Below are 18,222 nucleotides of genomic sequence, written 5' to 3' on the forward strand. Positions count from 1 at the left end.
CACGTTAAACTATCGTCCGTAAACCGACTTTACAGACAACCAATTTTTTTTTTTTTTATTCCCCGAAGGGTTGGGTCTGGACCTGCTGTAGATATAAGTCTTTGCTGTGTTTTTTGATTGATTTTTATTGTTTTGTTTTTGTTTGCCTTACAGTTAGACCGGGCCTACGATCAGATCATCCTGCCGCTGGAGAACTTTCGGAAGGAACACATCGGGGGAGTGAAGGTAAGTTCACTAAGCAGGCGTTCCTGAATTTTCAATATCAGTTTAAGGCCCCCGCCCACCCGGGCACACACACGGTGCGCATAGCTACAGGTAAAACAACGCGATTTCAAAACTAGTCGAGATATCCGAGTGGGGGTCTGCTTACGAAAAGCATTTCAAGAGTTCGCTGAGTGCCGAAAAGTGCTTTTGATTTCGGATTAAGGTTTATAAACTGTATTTTAAGAAGAGTGAAAATGGCTAAAAGGCGTGTTTTCGGAGTAAAATTTAGGCGTAAAACAACCAGTACAGATTATTGAGAGCACTCAAGGGACTTGCATTACACCTGTATCTTCCTTTCTCCGCCGTGTAATGTCACGGTCGCCGCTCGATGCACGACGAGAAGACTGCGCGCCAGTCCAGAGGAGACAACCGCGCTAGAAGCACCAGCGAGCGTCGCGCCTTATCATCCCGCCTCGCTAGCACAGATACACACACCCCTGACGAGGCGGGCCACTTAAGATCAATGCATTAAAATAAAATGGTTTTAATTCATGTTATTTCAATATGACACCAGTGGCAAGACCCTAGGACTTGCACCCCATAGGACACGTCTTCGAATCTCGGTCCGTTCCCATCTCTGATAGGTTTTTTTTTTATTTTCATACTGCCCCCCCTTCCCCCAACACAAATCGATATAACTCCGGGGAAAATCACGATATTGGTTCCTCCCGTATATGTAAGTCATGTCTAATTCCTTCCTCCAAGATCGTTTTAACTGTTGTCGAGTTTAATCTTCTCCAACGAACTTGCAGTCGACGAAGTGATCAAAGAACAGCCTATATTTGTATACTTAATTTTGTATTTGTATACCGATGGCGATGCGGAGTTACGACAAAAATAGTCGTATGGCCAAACTTGTAGATCTCTCCCAAGTCCGATACTGCTGGTGAAATACGTTACATATATATGTGTGTATATATGCGCTTAGAAAAAAAAGCACGTTAAAAAAAAGGCTGCGTGGACTTAAAAGTGGCGTTCGCCATTTTGATATTTTTTCCCCCCTGTGGGTTACGGGCAAAAAGTTGCAAAGTTGAGCCACATATGTAACTTGGTTGGAATTTGTATAAAGTAGCTTGGCTTCTGGATTGTAGCCGTGTCCTTGGCAAATATTTCACCGGCGTTTCGGTCGACATTGCAGTCGCCATAATCAGGGAGCAGTTACCGACTTACCTCAGTACAGCACTTACCTCAGTAGGTAACTGCTCCCTCATGATGGCGACTGCAATGTCGACCGAAACGTCGGTGAATTATTCGCCAAGGACACGGCTACAACCCCAGAAGCCAAGCTACTTCAGACAATGACCGTGAAAGCCTGCGAACATTATTAGAATTTGTATAGATGGGTGGGGTCGTACATGTGTGTAGGATGTATTATGTTATGTTCGTTTTGTTTTTTCCAGGAGGGTAAGAAGAAGTTCGAGAAGCAGACAGGGAAATTCTGCTTGAGCCAGGAGCGGTACCTAAACCTGTCCACGAAGAAGCAGGACACCGTGTTGAAGGAGGTAGAGTGTGTTCCGTATTTCTGACGTGTGGCGTGTTGGCTCTCGGTGGGTGTATGGCGTTTGGTAGGGTGGTGCCATCTGTGGAAGTCTCAGGAATCTCAACAAAAAAAAATGGTGGACCCGCGTGATTCGTCCGTATATATTGCTTTCGTGAACATCGCAGAATTTACACACCGCGCATAGATATTAAAAAAAAATTGGTTGTCTGTTAAGTCGGTTTACGGACGATAGTTTAACGTGACAACGTCATAACAAAACATTTATGAAATGATTGCATACCATTATGAATAAAATTGAATCATTTTTATTTTAATAAAAATAAAATAAATACTTGAAATTATACTAGTAATCAGATTTTTAAAATGCAAGAATAATTAACCTATATTGCCGAAATTGTTGTTGTAATAAGCAATGAAAACCACATTAACTTTTCACTTCACTTTATAAACAGTCGACGAAACAGTTCACGTGTAGATGACTTGTAATTAATTTTAAAAACTGGCGTTTAGCTATAAAGTTTAAAAATAATTATGAACAAGTTTTCATATAAATAAACTGTAATCAAATATCTATCATCAATTATATGAATCACCATAATTTTTTAGTCAATTGTAACATAACCTATTATTACTGCACTCGCCGACAGTGTAACGGAACAATGAGCGTAACGGTACACAGCGTAACGGAACTATGAGCGTAACGGGTCACAGCGTAACGGAATAATTCGCGCAACGGGACAATGTGCGTAACAGGACACTTTTTCGTGCATGTACCCGGCGTTCATCGATTTATTAGACGTTGTCATGTCAAAAAAAACCTTTATAATATAAAACTATCCTTTAATCTTTTGTTATAATTTATAGTAATTAAAGTGATGACAACTTAAAAAATACGTTCTAATCCTGGCATTGAAACCCTCAGTTAACATTGAAATGTAGAGATAGAGCAGCGTTCATCATACTGTAAGAGACACGACAATTTGTTAGCCTGCATATATTCGACGCCATGAAAAAATAAAATAAATTTCGTGATGAAATTTTTACTGTTAGAACTTAAATGTTAAATCGGTTCGTTCAATAAGGTTAAGGTTCGTTTGTAGGAAGTATTCACAGGCTGATTCCAGTCGTTTGAGCTTAAAAATAAATATACTAAGATATACTTAGTGTTATGATGTGTGTTTGAAAATGATTCGGGTTAATATTTTACTTTTAAGAATCCTACGTCGAATTTCGTATCCGAGTTTCGTATTATAAGTGTATTTGCAACACGAGAACACGTGAATTTTTCAAGTTTTTTTCTTCTTATTTTATTGGAGCTGTTGATTATGTAGTTTAATCTTTCGCTCTGCAATTCGAATGATTCGATACTTGACGTAGCTGCTCCGGCAGCGAATTCTAGCGGCGGGTGTGGAAACTACTTGTGATTCGCGTCCAGAAATGCAGTTAAAAATAAAATTACCGTGTATATATATGTATGACGCTCAGCACTATTATTAAAAATTCTACGTATAATTTCGTGCCAGAGTTTCGTATTACAAATGTATTTGCAACATGAGAACACAGTTTAACTTGCACGTTACCGAAGTTCGATGTTACATATACCTCCTTAGGGACTGGAAAAATTCGCGGTTTCAATGACCACTAGGATAGACTCCACGATTCTCTATGTACTCGGGCAACTATCACCTGGTCATTGGCTACCGACTCGGGACACCTGTTTACTGCGGTTCTTATGATTCGATACTACTTCTGTTGAGTGTTTGCCATTGGCTCAGAGTCCTTCAGGTAAATTGTGGTCCAATCACTGACGCAGCATTAAGCTAAACGAGTTTGGATTGCAGCCTGTCTCGAAAGGAATCCGCGAATTTTTCCGGTCTCTACACATACTGGCACTTACTGAAAACTAGCTTACAATATTTTTTTTATTATTATTATTATGTAGTGGTGAGTTCGTTATTGGTGGAGATACCTTACCTCACACAGACCGTCCTTGAAACAGCTGAGCGTTTTTTTTTTCTTTTGTGTTTGAACGGTCGTTAAAAACTCTTGTCTCTCGCTTACGTTGCAGCAGAGAGTAAATGGCGCACACACTTTTCCTAGGTTGGTGCCACCCGACTTGTTAACATTAGGATTCCTATTTTGTATTCCGTATAATTATAGACCTGAAAAATTCGCGGGTTCATTTCGTGTTATGATAAAATTCAAATAATCATACCTTAGTGCTGCTCCTGTCATTGGTTCACTGTTAATCTGGAGGACTGAGGGCCAATTAGAGACCCTCACTCATAGAAGTGTCGAATCACAGGCCACCCAGTCGAGACGACTCACAAGTCAGCAGCCAATGAACAGTTGGCATTTGCCCGAGTGTGTAGAGGATATTGGAGTCTATCCTGGAGGTCATCGAACCCGCGAATTTTTCCTGTCTCTACTTATAATGCATTTTCAAAATTCCCATTCAAAAAAAAAAATCTTTCCAAAATACAATGTTTCAGATAAATTTTTATATATTTATATATACTATATATAGTATATATTTATATATACTATATATATATTAGAATGTTGGTATGTATGACGTTGATAAACTTTGACACCGTTAAACCGTTCGCCATGAAGATGGCACATTGAAATGTTTTTCTCATGGAGAAGGTTTTTATATCATCCATTTTTTTTTGTAGCTTGCTGCTAGATGACGCTGCAGCGCATCAACTTCTAAACGTTTCAACCGATCGCCATTGGTTTACAGAAAATCATTAGGTCACGGACGTACAAATAGCAATTGCGTGTCGTTTCTGTATGTCCACCGCACTGTCATATTGCTTTGACTCGCGGACAGTATATATCAGCCTGTGTTCAGCCCGGGCAACGCCGGGTACTGCAGCTAGTTACATTTTAAAAAAAAGTTGTGTCTGAAACGTGTGCGCTCTATGGCATGTACATCTGGCAACACAGCACCCGAAACAAGGATAGCGCTAATGGCAGGGAAGCCTTCTTTTCACAGACGAGAGAGCCACACCCGAAGTTCCCCGAAGTTCATGCTCGCTTTTTTTTCCCGTTCTATCTCATTGTATAAACCGGTTGTGGCATTAAATTTTGCGGTCGATTAGGATAGGTTAGCTACATTATAAATACTTTAAACCTTTTTGTTGATGGTTGGTTATATTAGGTAAGTATAGCTACATTAAAAATACTGTAAAATCATTTTATGGTTGCTTAGCAAATAACTTTTTAATATGTATCTATCCAGGGCTAGGAAACCGTTTACATGATTTCACAAGTGTCTTTAATGTAGCTATCCTAAGCAAATCAACCGTCCACAATGTTTTAAAGTATTTATAATGTAGCTAACCTAACCTTTTACAATGAACAAAAAAAAACCGATGCACGATCGGGCGTTTGGCTCTCGTCTGTCAAAAGAAGGCTTCCCCTTTAAATGCACGGATGCAATCTAAAAGGTGTGACGCGCCACAGACGTCATTAACCTTGCGATTCGACGGTGCCAGTTCTCCGTGAAAAGGGGGGTTGGTTGTTTCATCAGAGCTTGGCAGGGACTGTATGCAATTTCCCTTCCCCCCCTCTGTTCATTGAAAACTTTTTTTGGGGGGGGGGGAGGAAGGGGAAGGAGGGGTTGTCCCGACCCCGCGTGTTAATGAGCAATTAGCTTAGAGGCGACGCGACGCGAGAAAAAAAAAAAAAACAGCGTCGACACTGTTGACTGTACCAAGCTTCCATAGGCCCCCCCATTCTACGACGACACTGAAACGGGGAGATGTAAATGACAAGGTTTATTACGCTTTATGCTTTTTTAGCTTTTATTATGCTTTTTATTATGCTTTTATGCTTATTATGCTTTTATTATGCTTTATCATGCTTACAAAGATTTTCAAGTCGGGACTGTCAGGGATTAAAAAAAAACATTGGTTGTCTGTAAAGTCGGTTTACGGACGATAGTTTAACGTGACGTCATAACAAAACATTGATGAAATGATTGCATACTTTTATGAATAAAATTGAATCATTTTTTATTGAATTATCACTATTTTGTATGTATACAAAGAAGGAGTGAAATGAAATCTACAATTTAATTGGTAAATTTATTTTTATTTGCACTCATTAATTCAAATATGTTTATTACTTTGACGAACAGATTATTCTAACCATAACTTTTATACATGTTTGCTATTTAACTTCTTCCAATCTGTGTTATTCTGTTAAGGATAGGACTATGATAGGAAAAGTAGGAAACGAATGGGAGTGTTTCAAGTTTAATGTGCTTCGAAAAAGTCAAATCGATGGTTGTTCCGTTGTTCCAATCGAGTGGAAGAGAGATAGATGCGGCGCAAGCGTACAATGAGCGTAACGGGACAATGAGTCATCCTTTTTCGTGCATGCAGCCGGCGTTCATCGATTTATTAGACGTTGTTACGTCAAAAAAAAACTTTTTGGGGATTTGTGTTTCTCGGTGGGAAAACGTATATAGTGCTTGCATTTTAGTACACATTACGTTCTTTGGCATTTCAAACCTCGAATCGTGCGTATAACTGTCGCCACTGGTGGGTTGCCGGATGACAACTGAAATTACCTCGAAGGCATCGCCGTAACTTTTAACACAATATTTATAAAAATTTGTATTGTATAGAGACCGAAAAAATTTGCGGATTCCTTTCGAGACAGGCGGGAATCCAAACTCGTTTGGCTTAATGCTGCGTCAGTGATCAAACCGCAATTTACCTGAAGGACTCTGAGCCAATGGCAAAAACTCAACAAAATTAGTATCGAATCATAAGAATCGCAGTAAACAAGTGTCCCGAGTCGGTAGCCAATGACCAGGTGATAGTTGCCCGAGTACATAGAGAATCGTGGAGTCTATCCTAGTGGTCATTGAAACCGCGAATTTTTCCAGTCCCTAGTAATGTACCAGTTCCCAATAATAAGGGATATGAATCCATTTTTCATTCAATACTTCAATGCTTCTGAAGCGTATACCGGATGTTACCTGGAGATGGCTCTGGAACAGACATATCTAACATTACTAATCGTGCCTCACAAGCGTTGCACATAGGCAAACAAAGCAATTGTCAGCACGATTAGATCGTCGTATAAATATGGCCCATCGTACTCCAAAGGAAATCATTAAAAAAGGGACAAAGAAATTACCCATACTCATGAAAATATTAAAATACAATGCTAATATCAATGTCAAATTCACTATGCAATAAGAATGATAATATATTTATGAAATTACATGGGCAGTGTGACAGTGTATACGATTACACTTCTCCAGGGGGTTATATACCCAAAGCAGCGTCAATCGGCTCAGAAGAGAACGTCCTAGAACACTCTCCTATGTGTTTGCAGCAATGGCCTCCTTGCAGTATGACGTCATCTCCAGTTGGTGACGATAGAAACTTTTTTTTCCCTCCTTGGGACCCTTATTTTCTTAGCAGAACCGCTGATCCCCTGGCTGTTAGACCGCTCGTTTGGCGCGCAAGCATTGCGGGCAGCAAACCCCGCAGGCGTCGTTTTAACGATTGTTTTAAATAATTACAAGACAAATGCTAGAAGGAAAGGGCGCCCACATAGGGCACAGCATAACTTAATGGGTAAAACAGAGAGAGAGAAAGAGAAAGAGGACAATTTTCTAAATAAATATGTCTCAACAAAATTTTTACTCACTCATGATAACAATAAGTATTGATCAATCAATAATGATTAATTAACAACACTAATTTTTAACACAGTTTAACGATACTGATTTATACAAGTAATTAAAATAATAAGTACTTAAAAAAAAACACCGTTTTTTTGCGAACATGGCTTATAGCGCGGTCCACAACAGTAAGCCCAAACCCCGTTGTTTGCCCTTGCTAGATGCCCGTATGTCGGGTGGCGTCGGGCGCAGGGTTCAACCTGAGCCGCACGCCGCCACGTGGAGCCTGCTCAAGGGAACGAGTTCTCTGCACCGTCCGCAACCTGATCTCCGTCCTTTTCGCGGGAAACGGCAGCGGCGACTGGGGCAACCTGGGAGCTGAGGTCATATAGTTAAAATTTAAATCTTAAGTTTTCACTTCACTTGGCTGGCTGGCAGCCTGGCGGGAAACGACTAAAGTCGCCCCCGAAACAACCAGTACTGCCCAAACAATGCGCACAATAATGTGCAAGCCCCCAATCCCCGCATGGTAGACTCTTTTCTACTCTGACCAACTCTTCATCCCGAAACATCCTTCTGTTCCCGTATTCAACCTGCTTGCCAATAATGCATGAATTTTTGCATCCCGCATAGGGTTACCAGACGTCCGGCAAAAGGAGGACATGTCCTCCTTTTTATATATTTTTTTGCGTCCGGCGGGATTTTCCTTAATGCTCCAAAATGTCCGGCTTTTTTATAAAGTGAGATAATTCCTGCAGTTACACTCTGAGTAAAGCGCGCGGTGCGCGGTAATGCGCTGTCCGCAGAGTCACCCCACTAGTAAGTAGTTCTATGACAGCACATGCAGAAGCACGTGTTTTTAATATGTTGTATATGCGTAGTTTGTTTGATTCTTTATACTGAAACTGTATTAAATGCCAAAACATTGTAAAATATCGTACTCCATTGTAATTAATTCACGGCTTTTTAAAAAAATATATATATATACATTGTCCTCCTTTTTAGTGAAATGTCCTCCTTTTGCGAGGTGAATGTCCTCCTTTTTTGTTATCAGTGTCTGGTAACCCTAATCCCGCATGTAAGTGCCCAGGGTTTTCCCTGTGTCCATGCAGGTTTTACCTGGGCCCAACTTATCTAGTTGTTAGTCTAGTATAGTCAGTGAGGGGAGTTAGTCGTGGCGCCAATCGCAGCCATGGCTGGCCAATCCCCGCTCCTAGCACATGATGAATGCTACCTCTCCTGCATGATTAGAGCGTATAGGCTTCGGCCTGAGACGCACTTAGAGTCTTTACCTAACCCATACCCCTCCCAAATACACTTAGTTTTAATTTAGGTTAGGATTAAAAAAATTAATTAAAAAATTAATAAATAAATCTCCGGGTGTCTATCCATGAAGCGCGTGACACGGTAAACGCGACCTCACTCTTCCGGCCTTGCAAGCCGACTGACAACTCACAACTTGTTCAAACTTGACACTGGCCTTTCTCAACGGATCAGGTTACCGGGCTTTCTAGTTCAGATATGTGTACCGTCAGAAGTTGTTGCTGTAAAAATTCATTCGCCGTATTTTTTTTTTATCACACCTCGTATGTGTGTCAGTTACTAAGCGAGACAGGATCAGGAATGAGATAGTGCAAGCAAGAGAAGGAGTGCAGGTCTTGGATGAGATCATAGTAAAGGCGAGAATGAGATGGTATGGCCATGTGCAGGGAATGGGAAAAGTAAAGCTGCCTAGGAAAACAATGGAGTTGTAAGTACAGAAGAAGAAGACCCCCAAGGAAGGGGTGAGAAGAGCAGATGGTTAAAGGAGAGCAGGAGAGAGAGGAGAAGAACTGTACAGAGAGAAGGCAGAGGAATGTTGGAGATACAGAGGTCGATGGTGCTGACTTGGTCGCGGGCTGGAATTAGTAGATGATGATGATGATGATGATGATGATGATGATGATGATGATGATGATGATGATGATGATGACTGCACTGTATTTTTGACGTGATGACGTCTTATAAATCGATGACCGCCGTCTGCACGCACGGAAAAAATCATGACTCATTTGTCACGTTCCGCCTGAGCCGAAGCGTGCAAGAACCGGCCAACCACCGTGCGAGAAAATCTTCTATAATATCAAACAGGTCAAGGTATGCAATAATTTCATCAATGTTTTCTTATGACGTTATCACGTAAAATTATCGTCCGTAAACCGACTTTACAGAAATTGAACAGAAATATTCACGTAAAAATTAAGATAATTTGTACATTTGTACATTTCCGCGAAAACAACTGTATCACTGCAAAATTGTGTTCGCAGAAATACTGGGTTCGGATTCTTGTTGTTGTCCCAGTACCTCCAATAGTTAGTTATTTGTAAACCGTTCCTTGAACATTCGATTATCTTTTCCATGGTTTAAAAAAAATGGGTGCGTGTACTTATGTACGCGCGTGAGAAGTTATACATCTTTGGCATCATTAAAAAATAGTTATTAATTGCATGAAAATAATAAAAGGTTGGAAAAAGATAGTCAACACAGTCAATAAAGTTCAGTTTAAATTTGAAAAATAAAATAAATAAATTTTAGAGAATAATAAATATATATGACATAATTGGTACTAAATCTTATAAGATTCTTAATTTTTAAAAATTAACATTGATTATTTAATATTTTAAAAGAAAATAAATAAATTTAATTATAAATTCAAAATTTTAATTTAAGTTTATTCATTTTTTAAATATTTATTATTTTCTTAATGTAATATTTCACTTTTCATTTTTATCAAAAATTTTCATTAAATTTGTTAATTTATTTTTATAAATATTTATTATTAATTCAATTTAATAATTAATATTAAAAATTAATATTTTAATTTTACGTTCGATTTTAATTTTTATCACATTTTTTATTAAATGTTTAATTAAATTTATTTCTTTATTTTGTAAATATTAAATAACCAATAATAAATATTTAACATTAATAATTTAATAATATTTGTTTTTAATTATATTAAATAATAATATTTTAATTTATATCAATAAATAATATAGGGATAGTTAACCTCAATTATATTGGAGCACTTGAAAAAGTATAAAGGCACAATTTTTTTTACTAATATTTACGAATAGTAAATAATATTAATCATAATATTCCATTTAAATCACTACTGAATATAATTTATTAGCACATATATAATTCGCACTTGTATGAAACTAAAACACGTGTTTTGAATGTAGAAACTAGAAACATGTGGATAAATATTATAAATATGAAAACAGTGATCAGAGGCGATGAGCGTGCCAACATGCGTGACTAATAGAGGTTCTATTTATATTTTGTTGGTAGCTTTTTTTCGAGACTGTGTTACAGTGATGCGCGCGCATCTTAAAATTTAACTATCATCATTTTTTCATAACGCGCCTAAAGAAGTATAACTTCAAAAAAAATATGGCAATAAAACATAAATTAAAATTAAGCGCCAATATTCGTAGGTATGAAATAATCAATATTATCTCCAAAATGTATTTCATATATGCAAAAAATATCTATAGCCACTTGTATTGTACAAATTTACAATGTATATATTTTTTTGTATTATTACAAACTATTTCTTGGGAACTGGTTTCCAGAGGAATCTTTATGTAAATGTACAGAAAATTATTTTTTTTTTCTGTCTAGCCTCGAAAATCTTATCGCGTGATATTCATGCCCGCAAATTTCATGCCTGCAGGTACAGCTGTGTATAGTGTGTGTAGTTTCCGGAACACGCTGTATAAAAAAGGCCTCAGAGAATAGACTTTGTGGGAGAAGGGGGAGAGGGAGGGAGGGAGGGAGGGAGGGATGCCACCCCCACAGGAGTGAATGGGGGCGTCGCGCGAAAAAGGGGGCCTCCCCATTCACCGTGTACCGTCGCCACGTGTCGCATCGAATCACCGTAGGGGAAGCGGTGGGAGGGGAGTGGGGGTTGGTCGGTGTAGGGTGGGTTAGGGGGTGGACAGGGGGGGGGGGTTGTCGCGTCCCCTTATCGCACGGCCCGTCACGAAACACGGTCGCGTCCCTCCCTCCCTTCCTACCCGGGAGTATCGATTCTCGACGCGCATGCGCCCTGCGAGACCCCCACGCGACATTCGGACGCTTCACCCCTCCCCTTCCCCCTTCTACTTCACCGCCGACGCCGCTGGGGTTGAAAACGGGTTTGGCCTCGCGCGCGCCACAACCGACGCCATACATACGTGTGCGGTGTAGAGGCGGCGTCCAGACGCGTCTGTCTGGACATTTGGCCGCGGCGTTCCCGTAGCTCACGGACACATTTCTCTCGCGGGGTCCCTTCGCGCCGTCTAACGGACATATTTCGACCACGAATTTCAACCTCGGACAAACGAACGAGTTGTTTTCCGTAAATCTCGTACAGCTGGAACTTAGTTGGTGAACTACGTCTTATTTCGACTTCCCGAGTTCTGGCAGTCGGTATAAACAGTGCCAGCACACCTGTGTTTGTTTGTTTGTTTTCTTTCTTTGTTCCACGCTAGTCTTAACCAGTTTTTTGAATAAATTTTGCTTGTGTAACAGGATAATCTTGTGGGTTCATGTTTAAAATAAATAAGCGAACTTAGTACCCGTAAATTTATCAAGATTCCTGGATAAATTGTTAACCAGCATTTTTTTTTTTTTTTTTTTTTTTAATTTAAGATGAAAAATGTTAACATCTCAACTTTTGGTGAACTCGTGTCGTGTGAAAAAGAACCTGATACTGCACTGTAGGAATGGTTGAATAAATTTTTCACTAAATTTAAGATTTGTAAATTTTATAAGTTTTTAGTTCTAAATTGAACCTCCTGACAGAAGTAATGAGCACATAAAATTTTACCTTGTGTGTGGTTTTCCACAATTTTTTTTTTCTCGCGTACTAGAATATAAAGTTGAGGCTTGGTTCAGTTCATTCTGTGGTGATTTCCGTGCTGAAGGAAGAGGCCTGTGTGAAACGGGCTTGAGAGACACCTCGAAGGGTGTGTGCGTCTTGTTTCCCGAACACGAGGGCTTTTCGGAAACCCCGCCCTTGGGCGAAGCGGCTGGGAAGCCAGAGGAGTGTCGAAGGGACGGTAGGGTTTTAGGATCCTCTCGGCAAGGCGAGTCAGGTCCTGCAAGCCACTGTGTCCTGCAGGATGGGCTATCTCCGTGCATGAAACCCTAGGTGGCCGCGGAGAGAGCCCGCAAGGTCGATATGAAGCAAAGGTGAGCGCCTCGGGCCGTAGCCACCCAAGGATGGATCTTGGGTTGAGGGTTAATAAAGAATGAGTTTTAAGTTGGCACAATTTTTTTTTGTGAACTACAAAAAGTTAAATTAAAGGCAAATAGAAAAAAAAAATCATCATACAAAAATTATCTACTAATATTTCTGTACCTTAGAGGTCTAAGACACCATGTCCTCTTTCGGGAAATATGCACTCTTGACCATAAACATTACTGCTGTTTGACGTTCTTTCTAGTTACATACTACATTAAGATCTACGATATGTCAAAAATTCACATATTTTAGGTAGAAAATAGTTAAAAAAATAAGTGATGTAACATTTAAAATTCTTTAAAATGCTCTCATGAAAAATATTTTTATGTGACATAGTGTCTTATGCCTCCGAGGTACATATTTTTTAGTTAACTCATGTTTTCCATGAAGATCATTCATTATATTGCTGTAAATATATATTATTACTATACCTATGTAATTTTACTATAAATGCAATACATGACACTGGTGAGTACATTGAGTTTTATAAAATTGTTCATGTAATGTTGACGGGTGCAAAACAAACTATGCTTGTTATGTTTATTGGTGTTTGGGGAGTGTGGTGTATCCCGGGCACTGGAAAGCCTAGATCCGTCCCTGTAGCCACCGCATCAAGACACCCGGGAGTCAATACACTTTTGTGGAATCACTCTATTATGAGGAATGGGGTGCGTGGTTGAATGGCGGACCTATGGAATGTGTGATATATGTGTTCCCCCCCCCCCCCCCCTCCCTTTTCTCCCAACCCCCACCGAGTTTGCCTGATGGCGGGAGCAGTTGTCAGTTCCCGAAAAGTCGCAACTGTTCATCTTAGTAAGCCTGCGTGTTCGTCTGTACCAGCGTCATCGTGTTATCACTGGTTTTGCATATCCATTATTGTATCGTCGTTGGATCCATCTGTTTGTCACTCTGTTATCCAAGATTGTTGTTTGTCTGTATTTTCTGTTCTTTTTACAACTGTACACTCTTAGTGCTGTGAAATTTTTTTTTCCAACTACAGTACACTCCCGATTATCCACGAAATTAAGTGGCAGGGCCATCGCGGATAATCCGCAAAAGAGCCAAAGATGGGAAACAAAAAAGGAAACATTAATTTCAACTTAAAAATCTAAACATTTATGTACAGTAAAAGTTACAATTAACAGTAAAAAATTTTAAATGATACTAAAATTTTAGTATTTTACTGAATAATTAACATACAGTACATTTCAGTAATGTAAGCATAAAAGTGCTCAACGATACGACTAGAAACAAAGTGCGACAGAGACAAATATAGCAACGCATGCCAGCCTACTGCGCGAGTTCTGAGAAGGCCTGTGGCGTTTTACTGTATTCAGCACTCAGTACACTCGTCAGTAGAGTTCAAATTTGCTCACTTGTAATAAAATACAGATTTATTTCTGTGCTGTATTTTTTCGTAGCATGCGCGGATAATAGAGAGTTTACTGTAATTCCTTCCACACAATTCTATGTGTGCTTTCTGTGTGTTTGTGCATTTATTTTTCCTGTTCATTTTTGTGGTTTCTCTATGACATACAGTTGAAACCAGCAATGGCGTATTTTCATGAAATTCTGTTAGATCGGACTCGATTTTGAGGAGAAATTCCTGAACACTGTATGTAAGACCTGAAAAATTCCATATCTGTGTGTGATAAGTAACAACCACACAAAGTGCTGATAGCGTTGTTGACTGGTGTTCGTCGGAATGCATTCTATCTTCGTGTAACAGTGGCTTCAGCCAAACTGGATTATAAAAGCGATTTTTTTTTTTCATGGATCCCATGTTGAGTTGAACACTCCGAAATACAAACACATCAATGATCACACAATATAATTAAAGGCACGTTCATTACTGTTTACATAAATGAAATTTTAGAAAAACCCATCTACCCTCTGAAAATACTATAAACAGTACATTTCTTGAAATATATGTTTACAGTGTACATAATAAAGATGTGAGTTAAGTCTTGGTCACATTTTCTTAAATACTTATTAGTATAGTATCAAAAAGTTTAATTATTATTATTGGTGTAAAACTAATAATATTGTCAGTTAAACTACAGTTCTAAGTCTCTATCTTGTAGTAAATTAAAGAGTATATTCCAAGAATAGAAAGAGTGTTTTAATAGAAATTGTTTCAGTATTTATTTTTAAAATTGTTTATCTGTTTTTTTTTAATTTTGTGGTAATAAGTAAGTTTATACCTTTATCAAATGGCTTTGAGTTATGATTTGATGTCCTCGATTATCTGGTATTTCTGGTCTTGCACGAGAGAATTTTTATTTTATTTTTTATATTCTTTTAAAAACCAAAATGAGTTTTGTTAAAAGGTATGCATTCGTAACAGTCAGCATTCTTAAGTTTTTTAATATTTTGCTTCCAGTGAAATTTTATTTAGGTGAAGATATTACATGGTTGAAATAAAAAAAAATCCTTTTTGGCACAGCCTACAGGCGTAGGTAGATTTCGAAGTACATATTTCTTCTGGAAATATTTTGGAAACTTCTATAAACACCTGGATCATTTTAAGAACTTATTGTAGCCTACATTACTTCCTATATGTTCGCAAATATCCAAAAATATCAATTTAACATTTTCTCATATTCCATGCAGCGAGAATATTTTCAATGTTTTTAACTTAATGCATCCAGCATTAAAAGTCTTAATGAATTTGATATTATGCCTACTAAGGTAGTTATGCAATTATTTTTGACCTCCAAACACTATTTTTTATCCCTTGCTTTAATACATGGTCGTATGGATTTTTTTTGGACAAAGGTTTAAGATACTATTGAGATGGTTATTAATAAATTCAGACAATGTTGACACTAATAAAGTTTTTATTTTTTTATTTAAACCCCTGTTTTTAGGGTAAAATCATTTCATCAAAAATTGTTTTAGTCAACAAAGGTTTTAGATAAAGTTTAGGAGTTTTACAATAAATTCTAATGGATTTGATAGTATATCTATTAAAAAAAGTAATGACATTTTGTCTTTCTACCCTTGTTAGTTCCACTTCTTGCAGTAATAATTTGTTATATAAAATTTAATTGAGACAAAAGATTTCAACAATATTTAAAAATTCAAACAAAAAAAACATTAATTAGAGTTTAAAAATTACTCACATAAGGATATACTACCATTATTTTAGAAGAAAAAAATTTCCAAACTTTTTTCCCCCCAAACTATAATGAATTATTATTATATCTGAAACTTTACATTGTTTCTTCACATCTTCTGGGATATTTGTATTAAAAATCATAAGAGCACTATAACTCCTATGTAATTTCTAGGGACTGTGAAAACACTTTGTATTAATGAGAGTCCTTGGTATTCGAAGGATTCGATTTTAGAGGGGAAAGATCCCCAAGATACTGTAATTTTAACAGGTAACTTATAAATAAGATTACTGATCCTGGAAATTTAGTTTTGCGAGACAAAACATTTGTAGGATTGAGTGTTTCAGCACCGTAGATTAAATATATATATTTTTTTATTTCCTTGTATATAATTTTTTTTTGACATGTGGCACCTGGACTCGGATTTGAGGGGGTGTATTCGAGGTACTCTTTCGGGATTTTGGATTCGAGGAAGTTGGGGGTGTTTTGAGAGTTTCCGCATCGATGAATTGTGAGTGAGTGGTTTTGCACGAACAGGGGGGTTCTCGCTGCCGTGCGGAGATGTGACCGTGTGCTTGCCCTTAGGCGGACGCGGCTCTTGTGATGGAGCACAGGCACTTTGTGCAAGCCAGCCTCGAGTACGTGTTCCTGCTGCAGGAGGTCCAGGAGCGGAAGAAGTTCGAGTTTGTGGAGACGGTGAGTGCTTCGCCGTGGCGTCTCGGGAGCAGGGCTCTCTCTCTCTCTCTCTCTCTCTCTCTCCCCCTCCCTCCCTCTCTCCCTCCCTCCCTCCCTCTCTCTCTCTCTCTCTCTCTCTCTCCCTCCCTCCCTCTCTCCCTCCCTCTCTCTCTCTCTCTCTCTCTCTCTCTCTCTCTCTCCCCCTCCCTCCCTCTCTCCCTCCCTCCCTCCCCTCTCTCTCTCTCTCTCTCTCTCTCTCTCCCCCTCCCTCCCTCTCTCCCTCTCTCCCTCCCTCCCTCCCTCTCTCTCTCTCTCTCTCTCTCTCTCTCTCTCTCTCTCTCTCTCTCTCTCTCTCTCCCTCCCTCTCTCCCTCCCTCCCTCCCTCTCTCTCTCTCTCTCTCTCTCTCTCTCGCCCCCCCTCCCCCCCGGAAGAGACGCGTTCGAGGGGGTAGAAGAAATCAATCATGTTTTTTTTTTTTTTTAATTATTAATATTGTGTAACTTAACGATCGTTCCACCGATTTTCAGCACCATCGGCACGGTCACACAAAAGTAATGTTGAATTTAAAAAAATACAATATTGTACGAACAATGGTGTTTTACAGTTACACATAATAATTCAAATTACACCCGGGATCTTTTGCACAATGTTTAAAAAAAATATTGTAACACATTATGAATAAGTTTGGTGTATTTGGGATGCGTTCAAGGGGGAGAAGAAAAAAAATAGGAGGTTGTCTGTAAAGTCGGTTTACGATAAATATGGGGTTTACGGAACCTATTTCTCCCCACTTAAATCTTTTAAACATGCTTACAGCGTACAGCAGTGACAGCTAACTTAAAAGTTAATATTTTAATAAACAGAGATTATTTATATCAATAGCATAGCTTCATTACATGATTCAGTAGCGGTCTAGCCGGTTGGTAATAAAGTTTTCGATATAAGAATACTTTTGCATAGTTTTTTTTAATTTTCAAATATTATTTACAGTTTTTTTTTTTTTTTGCAAAATTTAATTTAAATAATTTGTTTGAATATTATCACGAACAATTAGTTATAGAAATAAACTGAAATCAAATCAAAGTCAATGAATTGTTAGTTTGAAATGACGAAATTGGACAAATAAATCAAATTTTTTTTAAAATTTTGCCGCTTTTAAAAAAGGCCCGCCTTAACCTGTTTGATATTATAGAAGATTTTCTCGCACGGTGGTTGGCCGGTTCGTGCACGCTCGGCTCAGGCGGAACGTGTGACAATGAGTCATGCTTTTTCGTGCGTGCAGCCGGCGTTCATCGATTTATAAGACGTTAATCACGTCAAAAGCAAAGACAGAACAAGAAAATCATAGCAACTTAGCTACAGAAGGTCACGGAAAGATTACACTGGAAATTCTATTATTAATTCTTTGTGGGCTGCAATCATATGTTTCCTCGCCATTTTAGCCCGGCATACCTCATACACACAAGCTGCAGGAATTGTTTTTCCAAGAAGTCTGTATTTAAAACTGGTTTGCACGTGTGTTAATATAAGTGTGTCTTTCGTACAAACTTGATATGTGGGTAAAGTGTATTTAATAAAATTAATATACGTGTATGTGTGACTTATTTTAACGAAACTTCTGGCCCCGCACTATAGACGCGTCCTATTTCACTAGCATTCTGGCCTGTTATGGTTGGTGGAATAATGCCTGACGTTGCGTCGCTCTTTTTCCGGCGAATCACAGAACACTCGGGAGCACAT

At 38.6% G+C, this 18,222-nt stretch overlaps 1 protein-coding gene across 5 annotated transcripts in view; it reads left to right on the forward strand.

Moving 5' to 3' along the window:
• LOC134540940 (rho GTPase-activating protein Graf) overlaps positions 1-18,222 on the forward strand; it is a 189,710-nt gene that overhangs the window by 115,026 nt on the left and 56,462 nt on the right. For all 5 annotated transcript variants that reach the window (XR_010076533.1, XM_063384024.1, XM_063384021.1 and 2 more), the window contains exons 3-5: positions 154-225; positions 1,665-1,766; positions 16,392-16,502. Coding sequence is in view for 4 of the 5 variants with exons in the window: in XM_063384024.1 (XP_063240094.1) it covers positions 154-225; positions 1,665-1,766; positions 16,392-16,502 (285 nt within the window). In the remaining variant the exon portion in view is untranslated. The remainder of the gene's footprint in view (positions 1-153; positions 226-1,664; positions 1,767-16,391; positions 16,503-18,222) is intronic.

This window comes from Bacillus rossius, chromosome 17 (assembly GCF_032445375.1).
Source record: "Bacillus rossius redtenbacheri isolate Brsri chromosome 17, Brsri_v3, whole genome shotgun sequence".
Classification (NCBI taxonomy): Eukaryota; Metazoa; Arthropoda; class Insecta; order Phasmatodea; family Bacillidae; genus Bacillus; species Bacillus rossius.